We start from the raw sequence: 13,980 nt of genomic DNA on the forward strand, positions 1-13,980 counted from the left end.
CTCCAGATCAGAGGCAGTAGGGATGACCAGGGATGTTCTCTGTTTAGTGAGTCTGCCAGATCAGAGGCAGTAGGGATGACCAGGGATGTTCTCTGTTTAGTGAGTCTGCCAGATCAGAGGCAGTAGGGATGACCAGGGATGTTCTCTGTTTAGTGAGTCCTCCAGATCAGAGGCAGTAGAGATGACCAGGGATGTTCTCTGTTTAGTGAGTCCTCCAGATCAGAGGCAGTAGAGATGACCAGGGATGTTCTCTGTTTAGTGAGTCTGCCAGATCAGTGGCAGTAGAGATGACCAGGGATGTTCTCTGTTTAGTGAGTCCTCCAGATCAGAGGCAGTAGGAGATGACCAGGGATGTTTCTGTTTAGTGAGTCCTCCAGATCAGAGGCAGTAGGATGACCAGGGATGTTCTCTGTTTAGTGAGTCCTCCAGATCAGAGGCAGTAGAGATGACCAGGGATGTTCTCTGTTTAGTGAGTCCTCCAGATCAGAGGCAGTAGGGATGACCAGGGATGTTCTCTGTTTAGTGAGTCCTCCAGATCAGAGGCAGTAGGGAGGCAGGGATGACCAGGGATGTTCTCTGTTTAGTGAGTCCTCCAGATCAGAGGCAGTAGAGATGACCAGGGATGTTCTCTGTTTAGTGAGTCCTCCAGATCAGAGGCAGTAGGGATGACCAGGGATGTTCTCTGTTTAGTGAGTCTGCCAGATCAGAGGCAGTAGGGATGACCAGGGATGTTCCTGTTTAGTGAGTCCTCCAGATCAGAGGCAGTAGAGATGACCAGGGATGTTCTCTGTTTAGTGAGTCCTCCAGATCAGAGGCAGTAGAGATGACCAGGGATGTTCTCTGTTTAGTGAGTCCTCCAGATCAGAGGCAGTAGGGATGACCAGGGATGTTCTCTGTTTAGTGAGTCCTCCAGATCAGAGGCAGTAGAGATGACCAGGGATGTTCTCTGTTTAGTGAGTCCTCCAGATCAGAGGCAGTAGAGATGACCAGGGATTTTCTCTTTTTTTAAGTGCGTGAATTAGATAATTTTCTGGTCCTGCTAAGCATTCAAAATAAACGGATAGTTTTGCTTATAGACTTGGGAGAAAGGGAGAAGAGGGGAGGAAGGAGGAGAGGGGAGGAAGGAGGAGAGAGGGGAGGAAGGAGGAGAGAGGGGAGGAAGGAGGAGAGAGGGGAGTAAGGAGGAGAGAGGGGAGGAAGGAGGAGAGAGGGGAGGAAGGATGAGAGAGGAGGAGGATGGAGGGGGAGAGAGGAGAGGATGGAGGAGAGATTCGGGAAATGGAGGAGAGAGGGGAGGAGAGAGGGGAGGAAGGAGGAGAGAGAGGGGAGAAAGGGAGAAGAGGGGAGGAAGGAGGAGAGAGGGGAGGAAGGAGGAGAGAGGGGAGGAAGGAAGAGAGAGGGGAGGAAGGAGAGAGGGGAGGAAGGAGGAGAGAGGGGAGGAAGGAGGAGAGAGGGGAGGAAGGAGGAGAGAGGAGAGGATGGAGGAGAGAGGGGAGGAAGGAGGAGAGAGGGGAGAAGGAAGAGAGAGGGGAGTAAGGAAGAGAGAGGGGAGGAAGGAGGGAGGGGGGGAAGGAGGGGAGAGAGGAGGAGGGAGGAGGAGAGAGGGGAGGAAGGAGGAGAGCTGGAGGGGAGGAGGAAGGAGGAGAGAGGGGAGTAAGGAAGAGAGAGGGGAGGAAGGAGGAGAGGGGAGGAAGGAGGAGAGAGGGGAGGAAGGAGGAGAGAGGGGAGGATGGAGGAGAGAGGGGAGGAGAGAGGGGAGGAAGGAGGAGAGCTGGGCGTTTTCCTGTCGTTAACAACTCTCTAAACAAACATGGGAGGGAAAGTCGGGTCAGATAAACACGAGCTAGCTCTCCAGAGGTGACTGTCGTCAGATAAAAACGAGCTAGCTCTCCTGAGGTGACTGTCAGAGAAACACGAGCTAGGTCTCCTGAGGTGAAATAAATCAGATTTATAACTTTAAAAAAATATATATATATATGCCACAGCAAATGTTCATATACTTTCCAGGTGTAACCTAAAGCATTTTATTCCAGTTTGATATGCTGCTTGTGTATTCAATCCCATATCAGCTAAAGAACACATGCTGGCTAGCTGGCTAAAGAACACATGCTGGCTAGCTGGCTAAAGAACACATGCTGGCTAGCTGGCTAAAGAACACATGCTGGCTAGCTGGCTTTAGAACACATGCTGGCTAGCTGGCTAAAGAACACATGCTGGCTAGCTGGCTAAAGAACACATGCTGGCTAGCTGGCGTTAGAACACATGCTGGCTAGCTGGCTAAAGAACACATGCTGGCTAGCTGGCTTTAGAAAGCTGGCTTAAAGAACACATGCTGGCTAGCTGGCTTTAGAACACATGCTGGCTAGCTGGCTTTAGAACACATGCTGGCTAGCTGGCTTTAGAACACATGCTGGCTAGCTGGCTTTAGAACACATGCTGGCTAGCTGGCTTTAGAACACACATGCTAGCTGGCTAGAACACATGCTGGCTAGCTTTAGAACACATGCTGGCTAGCTGGCTTTAGAACACATGCTGGCTAGCTGGCTTTAGAACACATGCTGGCTAGCTGGCTTTAAAGAACACATGCTGGCTAGCTGGCTTTAGAACACATGCTAAAAGCTAGCTGGCTAAGAACACATGCTGGCTAGCTGGCTAAAGAACACATCGGCTGGCTAGCTGGACCACATGCTGGCTACCCAAAGAACACATGTACTGGCTAGCTGGCATTTAGAACACATGCTGGTATTTATATTTATTCATTTAGCTGGCTTTAGAACACATGCTGGCTAGCTAATTTTAGAACACATGTTGAACTGGCTAGCTGGCTATTGAAAGAACACATGCTGCTAGCTGGCTTTGGCTAAAGAACACATGCTGGCTAGCTGGCTAAAGAACACATGCTGTAAAGAACTGGCTAGCTGGCTAAGAGAACACTAGCTGTTGAACAGGAGACTAATTTAGGCCTATTGAACACATGACTGGCTAGTTAAAGAACACATGCTGGCTTTAGAACACATAGCTATTGGCTAGCTGGCTTTAGAACACATGCTGGCTAGCTGGCTTTAGAACACATGCTGGCTAGCTGGCGTTAGAACACATGCTGGCTAGCTGGCTAAAGAACACATGCTGGCTAGCTGGCTTTAGAACACATGCTAAAAGCTAAATGGCTAACTAGCGGTGAACGGATCAGCGGTTTGCTAATGACCCACAATCGTCGGACCATGTGACAAAGTGTACGTCTGAGGACCACATCTGACCCAAAGCAAACACATATTTCTATATCATTTAAAAAAGTACTGAGACACAGTTGTTGAACAGGAGACTAATTTTATTTTCTCTTGAACATTTATTGGAACATTTAGGCCCTTTTTTTTAGGCCTTGAAAAAGACTAATTTAGGCCTGTTGAACAGGAGACTAATTTAGGCCTATTGAACAGGAGACTAATTTAGGCCTGTTGAGAATTTAGGCCTATTGAACAGGAGACTAATTTAGGCCTATTGAACAGGAGACTAATTTAGGCCTATTGAACAGGAGACTAATTTAGGCCTGTTGAACAGGAGACTAATTTAGGCCTGTTGAACAGGAGACTAATTTAGGCCTATTGAACAGGAGACTAATTTAGGCCTGTTGAACAGGAGACTAATTTAGGCCTGTTGAACAGGAGACTAATTTAGGCCTATTGAACAGGAGACTAATTTAGGCCTGTTGAACAGGAGACTAATTTAGGCCTATTGAACAGGAGACTAATTTAGGCCTGTTGAACAGGAGACTAATTTAGGCCTATTGAACAGGAGACTAATTTAGGCCTATTGAACAGGAGACTAATTTAGGCCTGTTGAACAGGAGACTAATTTAGGCCTATTGAACAGGAGACTAATTTAGGCCTGTTGAACAGGAGACTAATTTAGGCCTGTTGAACAGGAGACTAATTTAGGCCTATTGAACAGGAGACTAATTTAGGCCTATTGAACAGGAGACTAATTTAGGCCTGTTGAACAGGAGACTAATTTAGGCCTATTGAACAGGAGACTAATTTAGGCCTGTTGAACAGGAGACTAATTTAGGCCTATTGAACAGGAGACTAATTTAGGCCTGTTGAACAGGAGACTAATTTAGGCCTGTTGAACAGGAGACTATTTAGGCCTTTAGGCCTGTTGAACAGGAGACTAATTTAGGCCTGTTGAACAGGAGACTAATTTAGGCCTATTGAACAGGAGACTAATTTAGGCCTGTTGAACAGGAGACTAATTTAGGCCTGTTGAACAGGAGACTAATTTAGGCCTGTTGAACAGGAGAACAGGAGACTAATTTAGGCCTGTTGAACAGGAGACTAATTTAGGCCTATTGAACAGGAGACTAATTTAGGCCTTGAACAGGAGACTAATTTAGGCCTGTTGAACAGGAGACTAATTTAGGCCTGTTGAACAGGAGACTAATTTAGGCCTAATTTAGGCCTGTTGAACAGGAGACTAATTTAGGCCTATTGAACAGGAGACTAATTTAGGCCTGTTGAACAGGAGACTAATTTAGGCCTGTTGAACAGGAGACTAATTTAGGCCTGTTGAACAGGAGACTAATTTAGGCCTGTTGAACAGGAGACTAATTTAGGCCTGTTGAACAGGAGACTAATTTAGGCCTGTTGAACAGGAGACTAATTTAGGCCTATTGAACAGGAGACTAATTTAGGCCTGTTGAACAGGAGACTAATTTAGGCCTATTGAACAGGAGACTAATTTAGGCCTATTGAACAGGAGACTAATTTAGGCCTGTTGAACAGGAGACTAATTTAGGCCTGTTGAACAGGAGACTAATTTAGGCCTATTGAACAGGAGACTAATTTAGGCCTGTTGAACAGGAGACTAATTTAGGCCTGTTGAACAGGAGACTAATTTAGGCCTGTTGAACAGGAGACTAATTTAGGCCTGTTGAACAGGAGACTAATTTAGGCCTGTTGAACAGGAGACTAATTTAGGCCTGTTGAACAGGAGACTAATTTAGGCCTGTTGAACAGGAGACTAATTTAGGCCTGTTGAACAGGAGACTAATTTAGGCCTATTGAACAGGAGACTAATTTAGGCCTGTTGAACAGGAGACTAATTTAGGCCTGTTGAACAGGAGACTAATTTAGGCCTGTTGAACAGGAGACTAATTTAGGCCTGTTGAACAGGAGACTAATTTAGGCCTGTTGAACAGGAGACTAATTTAGGCCTGTTGAACAGGAGACTAATTTAGGCCTGTTGAACAGGAGACTAATTTAGGCCTGTTGAACAGGAGATTTAGGCCTGTTGAACAGGAGACTAATTTAGGCCTGTTGAACAGGAGACTAATTTAGGCCTGTTGAACAGGAGACTAATTTAGGCTAATTTAGGCCTATTGAACAGGAGACTAATTTAGGCCTGTTGAACAGGAGACTAATTTAGGCCTGTTGAACAGGAGACTAATTTAGGCCTGTTGAACAGGAGACTAATTTAGGCCTGTTGAACAGGAGGAGACTAATTTAGGCCTATTGAACAGGAGACTAATTTAGGCCTGTTGAACAGGAGACTAATTTAGGCCTATTGAACAGGAGACTAATTTAGGCCTGTTGAACAGGAGATTTAGGCCTTTAGGCCTGTTGAACAGGAGACTAATTTAGGCCTATTGAACAGGAGACTAATTTAGGCCTGTTGAACAGGAGACTAATTTAGGCCTGTTGAACAGGAGACTAATTTAGGCCTATTGAACAGGAGACTAATTTAGGCCTGTTGAACAGGAGACTAATTTAGGCCTGTTGAACAGAGACTAATTTAGGCCTGTTGAACAGGAGACTAATTTAGGCCTATTGAACAGGAGACTAATTTAGGCCTATTGAACAGGAGACTAATTTAGGCCTGTTGAACAGGAGACTAATTTAGGCCTATTGAACAGGAGACTAATTTAGGCCTGTTGAACAGGAGACTAATTTAGGCCTGTTGAACAGGAGAGGCCTATTAATTTAGGCCTGTTGAACAGGAGACTAATTTAGGCCTGTTGAACAGGAGACTAATTTAGGCCTATTGAACAGGAGACTAATTTAGGCCTGTTGAACAGGAGACTAATTTAGGCCTATTGAACAGGAGACTAATTTAGGCCTATTGAACAGGAGACTAATTTAGGCCTGTTGAACAGGAGACTAATTTAGGCCATTGAACAGGAGACTAATTTAGGCCTGTTGAACAGGAGACTAATTTAGGCCTATTGAACAGGAGACTAATTTAGGCCTATTGAACAGGAGACTAATTTAGGCCTATTGAACAGGAGACTAATTTAGGCCTGTTGAACAGGAGACTAATTTAGGCCTGTTGAACAGGAGACTAATTTAGGCCTATTGAACAGGAGACTAATTTTTGAACAGGAGACTAATTTAGCCTATTGAACCTATTGAACAGGAGACTAATTTAGGCCTGTTGAACAGGAGACTAATTTAGGCCTGTTGAACAGGAGACTAATTTAGGCCTATTGAACAGGAGACTAATTTAGGCCTGTTGAACAGGAGACTAATTTAGGCCTATTGAACAGGAGACTAATTTAGGCTGTTGAACAGGAGACTAATTTAGGCCTGTTGAACAGGAGACTAATTTAGGCCTGTTGAACAGGAGACTAATTTAGGCCTGTTGAACAGGAGACTAATTTAGGCCTGTTGAACAGGAGACTAATTTAGGCCTATTGAACAGGAGACTAATTTAGGCCTGTTGAACAGGAGACTAATTTAGGCCTTTAGAGCCTATAGGCCTGAACAGGAGACTAATTTAGGCCTGTTGAACAGGAGACTAATTTAGGCCTGTTGAACAGGAGACCAATTTAGGCCTGTTGAACAGGAGACTAATTTAGGCCTGTTGAACAGGAGACTAATTTAGGCCTATTGAACAGGAGACTAATTTAGGCCTGTTGAACAGGAGACTAATTTAGGCCTGTTGAACAGGATGCTTCTGTGAAAATTCACTGTTCTACTCGGCTACTTTGCCCTTGAACAATTTATGAAACTGAACAATGACGTTTTTCTTGAGCGTTTAGGTCCTATTCATTTAAAACGGTTTTTGAACAGTAGCCTCGTGTTGCTGAAACCTAACAGAGTGTGAAACAATTGGCCCTAAATGCCCCTCTTGTTGGCCGACTGCTTATGTGGGCTAATAGCATATGAATTAACTTCTTTAAAAAAATATATATATAATGAAAAGATAAAATAAAAATAGGCTATAACAACATAAAGTTTAGAAAATCAAAGTACCCATAGTCTTACTCATCACTGTTGACTACATCAGGTTTTACCATTGAACAATAGCCTGTAAATCAATAGTTATTACCCACAGCATTACTCATCACTGTTGACTACATCCGTTTTACCATTGAACCATAGCCTGTAAATCAATAGTTATTCTGAACAAAATACATTTTTCGATGAATTCCTGTTGTTTGGTTTTATTGTCTGTACAGTCGCTGAGATTATATTTGTTTATCAATGCAACAAAAATAAAAAAATAGTCTACTTTGATGAATAGGTTATAGATCAGATCAAGGAATCCGGGTTGACAACACTGTCCCGCATTGGCTGCGGAAGAAATGATAGATCGTGTTTCCATGTTTCAGGTCGTAACATGTCGGAATGCTGGAGGGCGTTTTACACGGAGTCCGTTTTGTCACGTTCTGTCTTAGAGCGTTTGAGGACAACACTGGCGCGTGGGCTTTGCGTCCGGCGTCCGTTTGATGCGATTACGTCAGCGCCTGGTAACCAAACTGGTATTACCATGCCAGCTACAATGTCAGTGAAAGGAATGAGGAGGAGGAGGAGGAGGAGGAGGGGGGGGGAGTATGGTGAAGTAAGTGGCGAGGCTGTTTATGTTGCGCCTGTGCGTGTGTATGCGCCTATCAGACTGGTATGGCATATGGCCACACAGATAGACCGGTTGGTATGGCTGGTACTTTCCCAGCTAGACTAAAGCCAAAACTCCCATGTAATTTCCTCCTCTAAAAAACAGAGGGAGGGAGAGGTCCTCTGGTCCAGGAGTCTTATTCTGTCTTTTTTTTTTGTCCTACGTTTTGTCCTTGCAACATAATCAGCTCTTTAACATTACCAATAGTTAGTCAGGCATTAGTGGGGTTCCCCAGTCTCTCCTGTATCCGATTGTAGCCATTGGGGCGGCAGGGTAGCCTAGTGGTTAGAGTGTTGGACTAGTAACCTGAAAGGTTGCAAATTCAAATCCCCGAGCTGACAAATCTGTCATTCTGCCCCTGAACAGGCAGTTAACTGTTCCTAGGCCGTCATTGTAAATAAGAATGTGTTCTTAACTTACTTGCCTAGTTAAATAAAGGTAAAATAAATACAAATTACACCCCTTGGTCTGAGTGATGAAAGCACTTGTCTTTAAGTTTGTAGATCAGTGGAAACGAATCGGAGAGAGAGCAGAGAATAGACGCACAATGAGATTCCTATCGAAAGTAAAAGTAAATCGATGCCCTGGGTGCGACGCGAACAGACAGACGCACGACAAAAACGGCAACAAAGTGCACGGAGTGTTCAAGGACAGCTATAGCTTAATGCATGGATCAAATAGTTGATAATATAGTGGAAGCTGTTGCGTTTTAACCGAGGTGATGGAGACTCTCGATGCCCGCCAGACAGGTGAGATTTTTGGGGTCTTTTTCTGCTGGTCTCCTCAATATAGTTTTTATCCGGCGCACTTTCTCCAATGCAAAAGGTGAAATTAAAAAAATGTATATTTTTTTGAAAAAACAATAAATGTAAACTTATTTAGTACTATTTATTTAAGAGTTTTACCGTTTTTATATTTGTAAATGAAATTTTAATTTCGCCGTATTTTTGTTTGTGAATGATTGCATGTGGCGTTTTTGATTTGATGCGGGTTTTTTGGGGGTGTTTGGGGGGGAATTCCAGTCAGCAACGAGAGAAAGTGAATGACCAGGTGTCCTCTAATGACCCCCGGTAGGTGCTGTTCTCCGTTCTGTTATTCAGAAGGAATATTACCGTGTGTTGAAATCTTAACCTCTGTAATGTTTAATTTGTGTTTGGCAGGTTATCTGGAATTTATTATGTTATTATAGGACTTGTATCATGTCGTCCCCCCACATGTTTAAAAGAGCAATACAACTGTGACACGTGGGGGGGGCGTGGAGTTCATTAATTAGGCCATACTTTTACTTTCTGATCTGTTTTAATATCATTCTCTCACCCCCCCAGGATGTGGGTAGCTCATAGGCTAGTTATAGTGTAAATCAACAACTGTAAGACGAGTCTATTTCAGCTTTGGACCAGAGACATTATGACCAGAGACAGAGACCAGACAGACAGACCAGACAGAGACCAGAGACATTATGATCAGAGACAGATACCAGACAGACAGACAGACCAGACAGAGACCAGAGACATTATGATCAGAGACAGAGACCAGACAGACAGACAGACCAGACAGAGACCAGAGACATTATGATCAGAGACAGAGACAGACAGACAGACAGACAGACAGACAGACAGACAGACAGACAGACAGACAGACAGACAGACAGACAGACAGACAGACAGACAGACAGACAGACAGACAGACAGACAGACAGACAGACAGACAGACAGACAGACAGACAGACAGACAGACAGACAGAGACGAGACATTATGTTTAGAGAGATGGGACAAAACATTGAGAATGTTGAATATTGTTCAAAATTCTAGAAATTCCATTTTTTATTTTATTTAACTAGACAATTTCAGTTAAGAACAAATTCTTATTTTACAATGATGGCCTACCCCGACCAAACCCTCCCCTAACCCGAACGACCCTGGGCCAATATTGCAACGCCCTATGGGACCCTCGATCACGTTCTGGTCCTGATACTAGAGACCGTAACCCAACACCTTATTGAGAGGTCCTGATGCTAGAGACCGTAACCCAATGAGAGGTCCTGATACTAGAGACCGTAACCCAATGAGAGGTCCTGATGCTAGAGACCATAACCCAATGAGAGGTCCTGATGCTAGGGACCGTAACCCAATGAGAGGTCCTGATACTAGAGACCGTAACCCAATGAGAGGCCCTGATGTTAGAGACCGTAACCCAATGAGAGGTCCTGATGCTAGAGACGGTAACCCTGGACCCTGTGCTTCTTACACTGTAGCTGCAGACATCATTGCTCCCCCCTTAACATGTATTTCTAACCTCACGCTTGATGTTAAAGATTTTCCCACATTATGGAAATCTGCTTTTGTACTGCCTCTCCTGAAAGGTGGAGATCCTTCGCTACTTGACAACTATTATTAACCCATATCAACATTGTCTGTACCTTCAAAGGTACTGGAGTCCTTAGTTATTAGGCAGCTAAAAACCTACTTCCAAGAAAACAACATCCTAAATGGAATGTAAATCAGGTTTTTTAGGTCTGGCCACAGCACTGTTTTAGCAACATTGAAGGTTTTAAATGACGTGCACTGTGCTCTTGATAAGAAAGTTACATTGTGTTGTCTGTCTTTATTGATTTGTCAAAGGCATTTGACACCGTAGACCATATTGTGTTCGTAGTGCAAAGGTTTAAATGTTGTGGAATTACTGGTCGTGCTCTAGCTTTGTTTATAAATGACCTATCAAATCGTTCAGAATGTGTAATGGCGGATGGTTGTAAATATGAGTCCATAGAGGTGTGCTCAGGTGTTCCGCAAGGTTCTATTTTGGGCCCACTATTTTTTTGTTTTGTATGTTAACAATATTGGGAATCTTATTGAAAACAGCGAATGTTATTTTTTTTTAATGCAGATGATACTGTTCTTTATTCAAATGGTAGTAGTTTATCTGTTCTCTATTCTAATGGTAGTAGTTTATCTGTTCTCTATTCTAGTGGTAGTAGTTTATCTGTTCTCTATTCTAGTGGTAGTAGTTTATCTGTTCTCTATTCTAGTGGTAGTAGTTTATCTGTTCTCTATTCTAGTGGTAGTAGTTTATCTGTTCTCTATTCTAGTGGTAGTAGTTTATCTGTTCTCTATTCTAGTGGTAGTAGTTTATCTGTTCTCTATTCTAGTGGTAGTAGTTTATCTGTTCTCTATTCTAGTAGTTTATCTGTTCTCTATTCTAGTGGTAGTAGTTTATCTGTTCTCTATTCTAGTGGTAGTAGTTTATCTGTTCTCTATTCTAGTGGTAGTAGTTTATCTGTTCTCTATTCTAGTGGTAGTAGTTTATCTGTTCTCTATTCTAGTAGTAGTTTATCTGTTCTCTATTCTAGTGGTAGTAGTTTATCTGTTCTCTATTCTAGTGGTAGTAGTTTATCTGTTCTCTATTCTAGTGGTAGTAGTTTATAGTTTTATTCTAGTAGTTTATCTGTTCTCTATTCTAGTGGTAGTAGTTTATCTGTTCTCTATTCTAGTGGTAGTAGTTTATCTGTTCTCTATTCTAGTGGTGTAGTTTATCTGTTCTCTATTCTAGTGGTAGTAGTTTATCTGTTCTCTATTCTAGTGGTAGTAGTTTATCTGTTCTCTATTCTAGTGGTAGTAGTTTATCTGTTCTCTATTCTAGTGTAGTTTATCTGTTCTCTATTCTAGTGGTAGTAGTTTATCTGTTCTCTATTCTAGTGGTAGTAGTTTATCTGTTCTCTATTCTAGTGGTAGTAGTTTATCTGTTCTCTATTCTAGTGGTAGTAGTTTATCTGTTCTCTATTCTAGTGGTAGTAGTTTATCTGTTCTCTATTCTAGTGGTAGTAGTTTATCTGTTCTCTATTCTAGTGGTAGTAGTTTATCTGTTCTCTATTCTAGTGGTAGTAGTTTATCTGTTCTCTATTCTAGTGGTAGTAGTTTATCTGTTCTCTATTCTAGTGGTAGTAGTTTATCTGTTCTCTATTCTAGTGGTAGTAGTTTATCTGTTCTCTATTCTAGTGGTAGTAGTTTATCTGTTCTCTATTCTAATGGTAGTAGTTTATCTGTTCTCTATTCTAGTGGTAGTAGTTTATCTGTTCTCTATTCTAGTGGTAGTAGTTTATCTGTTCTCTATTCTAGTGGTAGTAGTTTATCTGTTCTCTATTCTAGTGGTAGTAGTTTATCTGTTCTCTATTCTAGTGGTAGTAGTTTATCTGTTCTCTATTCTAGTGGTAGTAGTTTATCTGTTCTCTATTCTAGTGGTAGTAGTTTATCTGTTCTCTATTCTAGTGGTAGTAGTTTATCTTTAGTTTTTGAAAAATGCCCAAAGAGCATTTTAACATCATACACAGAATCTGTATGATTTTAAAGCTGGTTTTAAATTCGGGTAAAAACCAAAATGTTTGGTATTTTCAAATGCCAGGCATGTTACCGAATTCCCAATCTGGCCTCAAACACCATCTTTGGTGTTTAGTATCTTTGGTGTGTAATATCTTTGGTGTTTAGTGTCTTTGGTGTTTAGTATCTATGGTGTGTAATATCTTTGGTGTAGTGTAGGGGTGTTAACCCCAGTGTCCTGGCTAAATTCCCAATCTGGCCCTCAAACCATCACGGTCACCTAAAAATCCCCAGTTTACAATTGTCTCATTCATCCACCTCCTCTCCCCTGTAACTATTCCCCAGGTCGTTGCTGCAAATGAGAATGTGTTCTCAGTCAACTTACCTGGTAAAATAACAGATAAATAAAAAAATTAATGAATGGTGTATACTATATATCTGATTGGATGGGGTGTATTCTATATGTTAATACTATATATCTGATTGGAGGGGGTGTATTCTATATGTTAATACTATATATCTGATTGGAGGGGGTGTATTCTATATGTTAATAATATATATCTGATTGGAGGGGGTGTATTCTATATGTTAATACTATATATCTGATTGGAGGGGGTGTATTCTATATGTTAATACTATATATCTGATTGGATGGGGTGTATTCTATATGTTAATACTATATATCTGATTGGAGGGGGTGTATTCTATATGTTAATACTATATATCTGATTGGATGGGGTGTATTCTATATGTTAATACTATATATCTGATTGGATGGGGTGTATTCTATATGTTAATACTATATATCTGATTGGAGGGGGTGTATTCTATATGTTAATACTATATATCTGATTGGAGGGGGTGTATTCTATATGTTAATACTATATATCTGATTGGATGGGGTGTATTCTATATGTTAATACTATATATCTGATTGGAGGGGGTGTATTCTATATGTTAATACTATATATCTGATTGGAGGGGGTGTATTCTATATGTTAATACTATATATCTGATTGGAGGGGGTGTATTCTATATGTTAATACTATATATCTGATTGAGGGGGTGTATTCTATATGTTAATACTATATATCTGATTGGAGGGGGTGTATTCTATATGTTAATAATATATATCTGATTGGAGGGGGTGTATTCTATATGTTAATACTATATATCTGATTGGAGGGGGTGTATTCTATATGTTAATACTATATATCTGATTGGAGGGGGTGTATTCTATATGTTAATACTATATATCTGATTGGATGAGGGTGTATTCTATATGTTAATACTATATATCTGATTGGAGGGGGTGTATTCTATATGTTAATACTATATATCTGATTGGAGAGGGTGTATTCTATATGTTAATACTATATATCTGATTGGAGGGGGTGTATTCTATATGTTAATACTATATATCTGATTGGATGGGGTGTATTCTATATGTTAATACTATATATCTGATTGGAGGGGGTGTATTCTATATGTTAATACTATATATCTGATTGGAGGGGGTGTATTCTATATGGTAATACTATATATCTGATTGGATGGGGTGTATTCTATATGTTAATACTATATATCTGATTGGAGGGGGTGTATTCTATATGTTAATACTATATATCTGATTGGAGGGGTGTATTCTATATGTTAATACTATATATCTGATTAGGGGGTGTATTCTATATGTAATACTATATATCTGATTGGATGGGGTGTATTCTATATGTTAATACTATATATCTGATTGGAGGGGGTGTATTCTATATGTTA

The 13,980-nt window shown here is 41.3% G+C and overlaps 1 protein-coding gene across 1 annotated transcript in view; it reads left to right on the forward strand.

Moving 5' to 3' along the window:
• The first annotated feature begins 8,454 nt into the window (after window positions 1–8,454).
• Window positions 8,455–13,980, forward strand: part of ciita (class II, major histocompatibility complex, transactivator) — a 55,145-nt gene continuing 49,619 nt past the window's right edge. Inside the window, exon 1 of the mRNA XM_042317481.1 lies at window positions 8,455–8,639. Within this exon, the coding sequence (XP_042173415.1) occupies window positions 8,612–8,639 (28 nt within the window). The 5' untranslated portion in view covers window positions 8,455–8,611. The remainder of the gene's footprint in view (window positions 8,640–13,980) is intronic.

This window comes from Oncorhynchus tshawytscha, unplaced genomic scaffold, assembly GCF_018296145.1.
Source record: "Oncorhynchus tshawytscha isolate Ot180627B unplaced genomic scaffold, Otsh_v2.0 Un_contig_2949_pilon_pilon, whole genome shotgun sequence".
Lineage (NCBI taxonomy): Eukaryota > Metazoa > Chordata > Actinopteri > Salmoniformes > Salmonidae > Oncorhynchus > Oncorhynchus tshawytscha.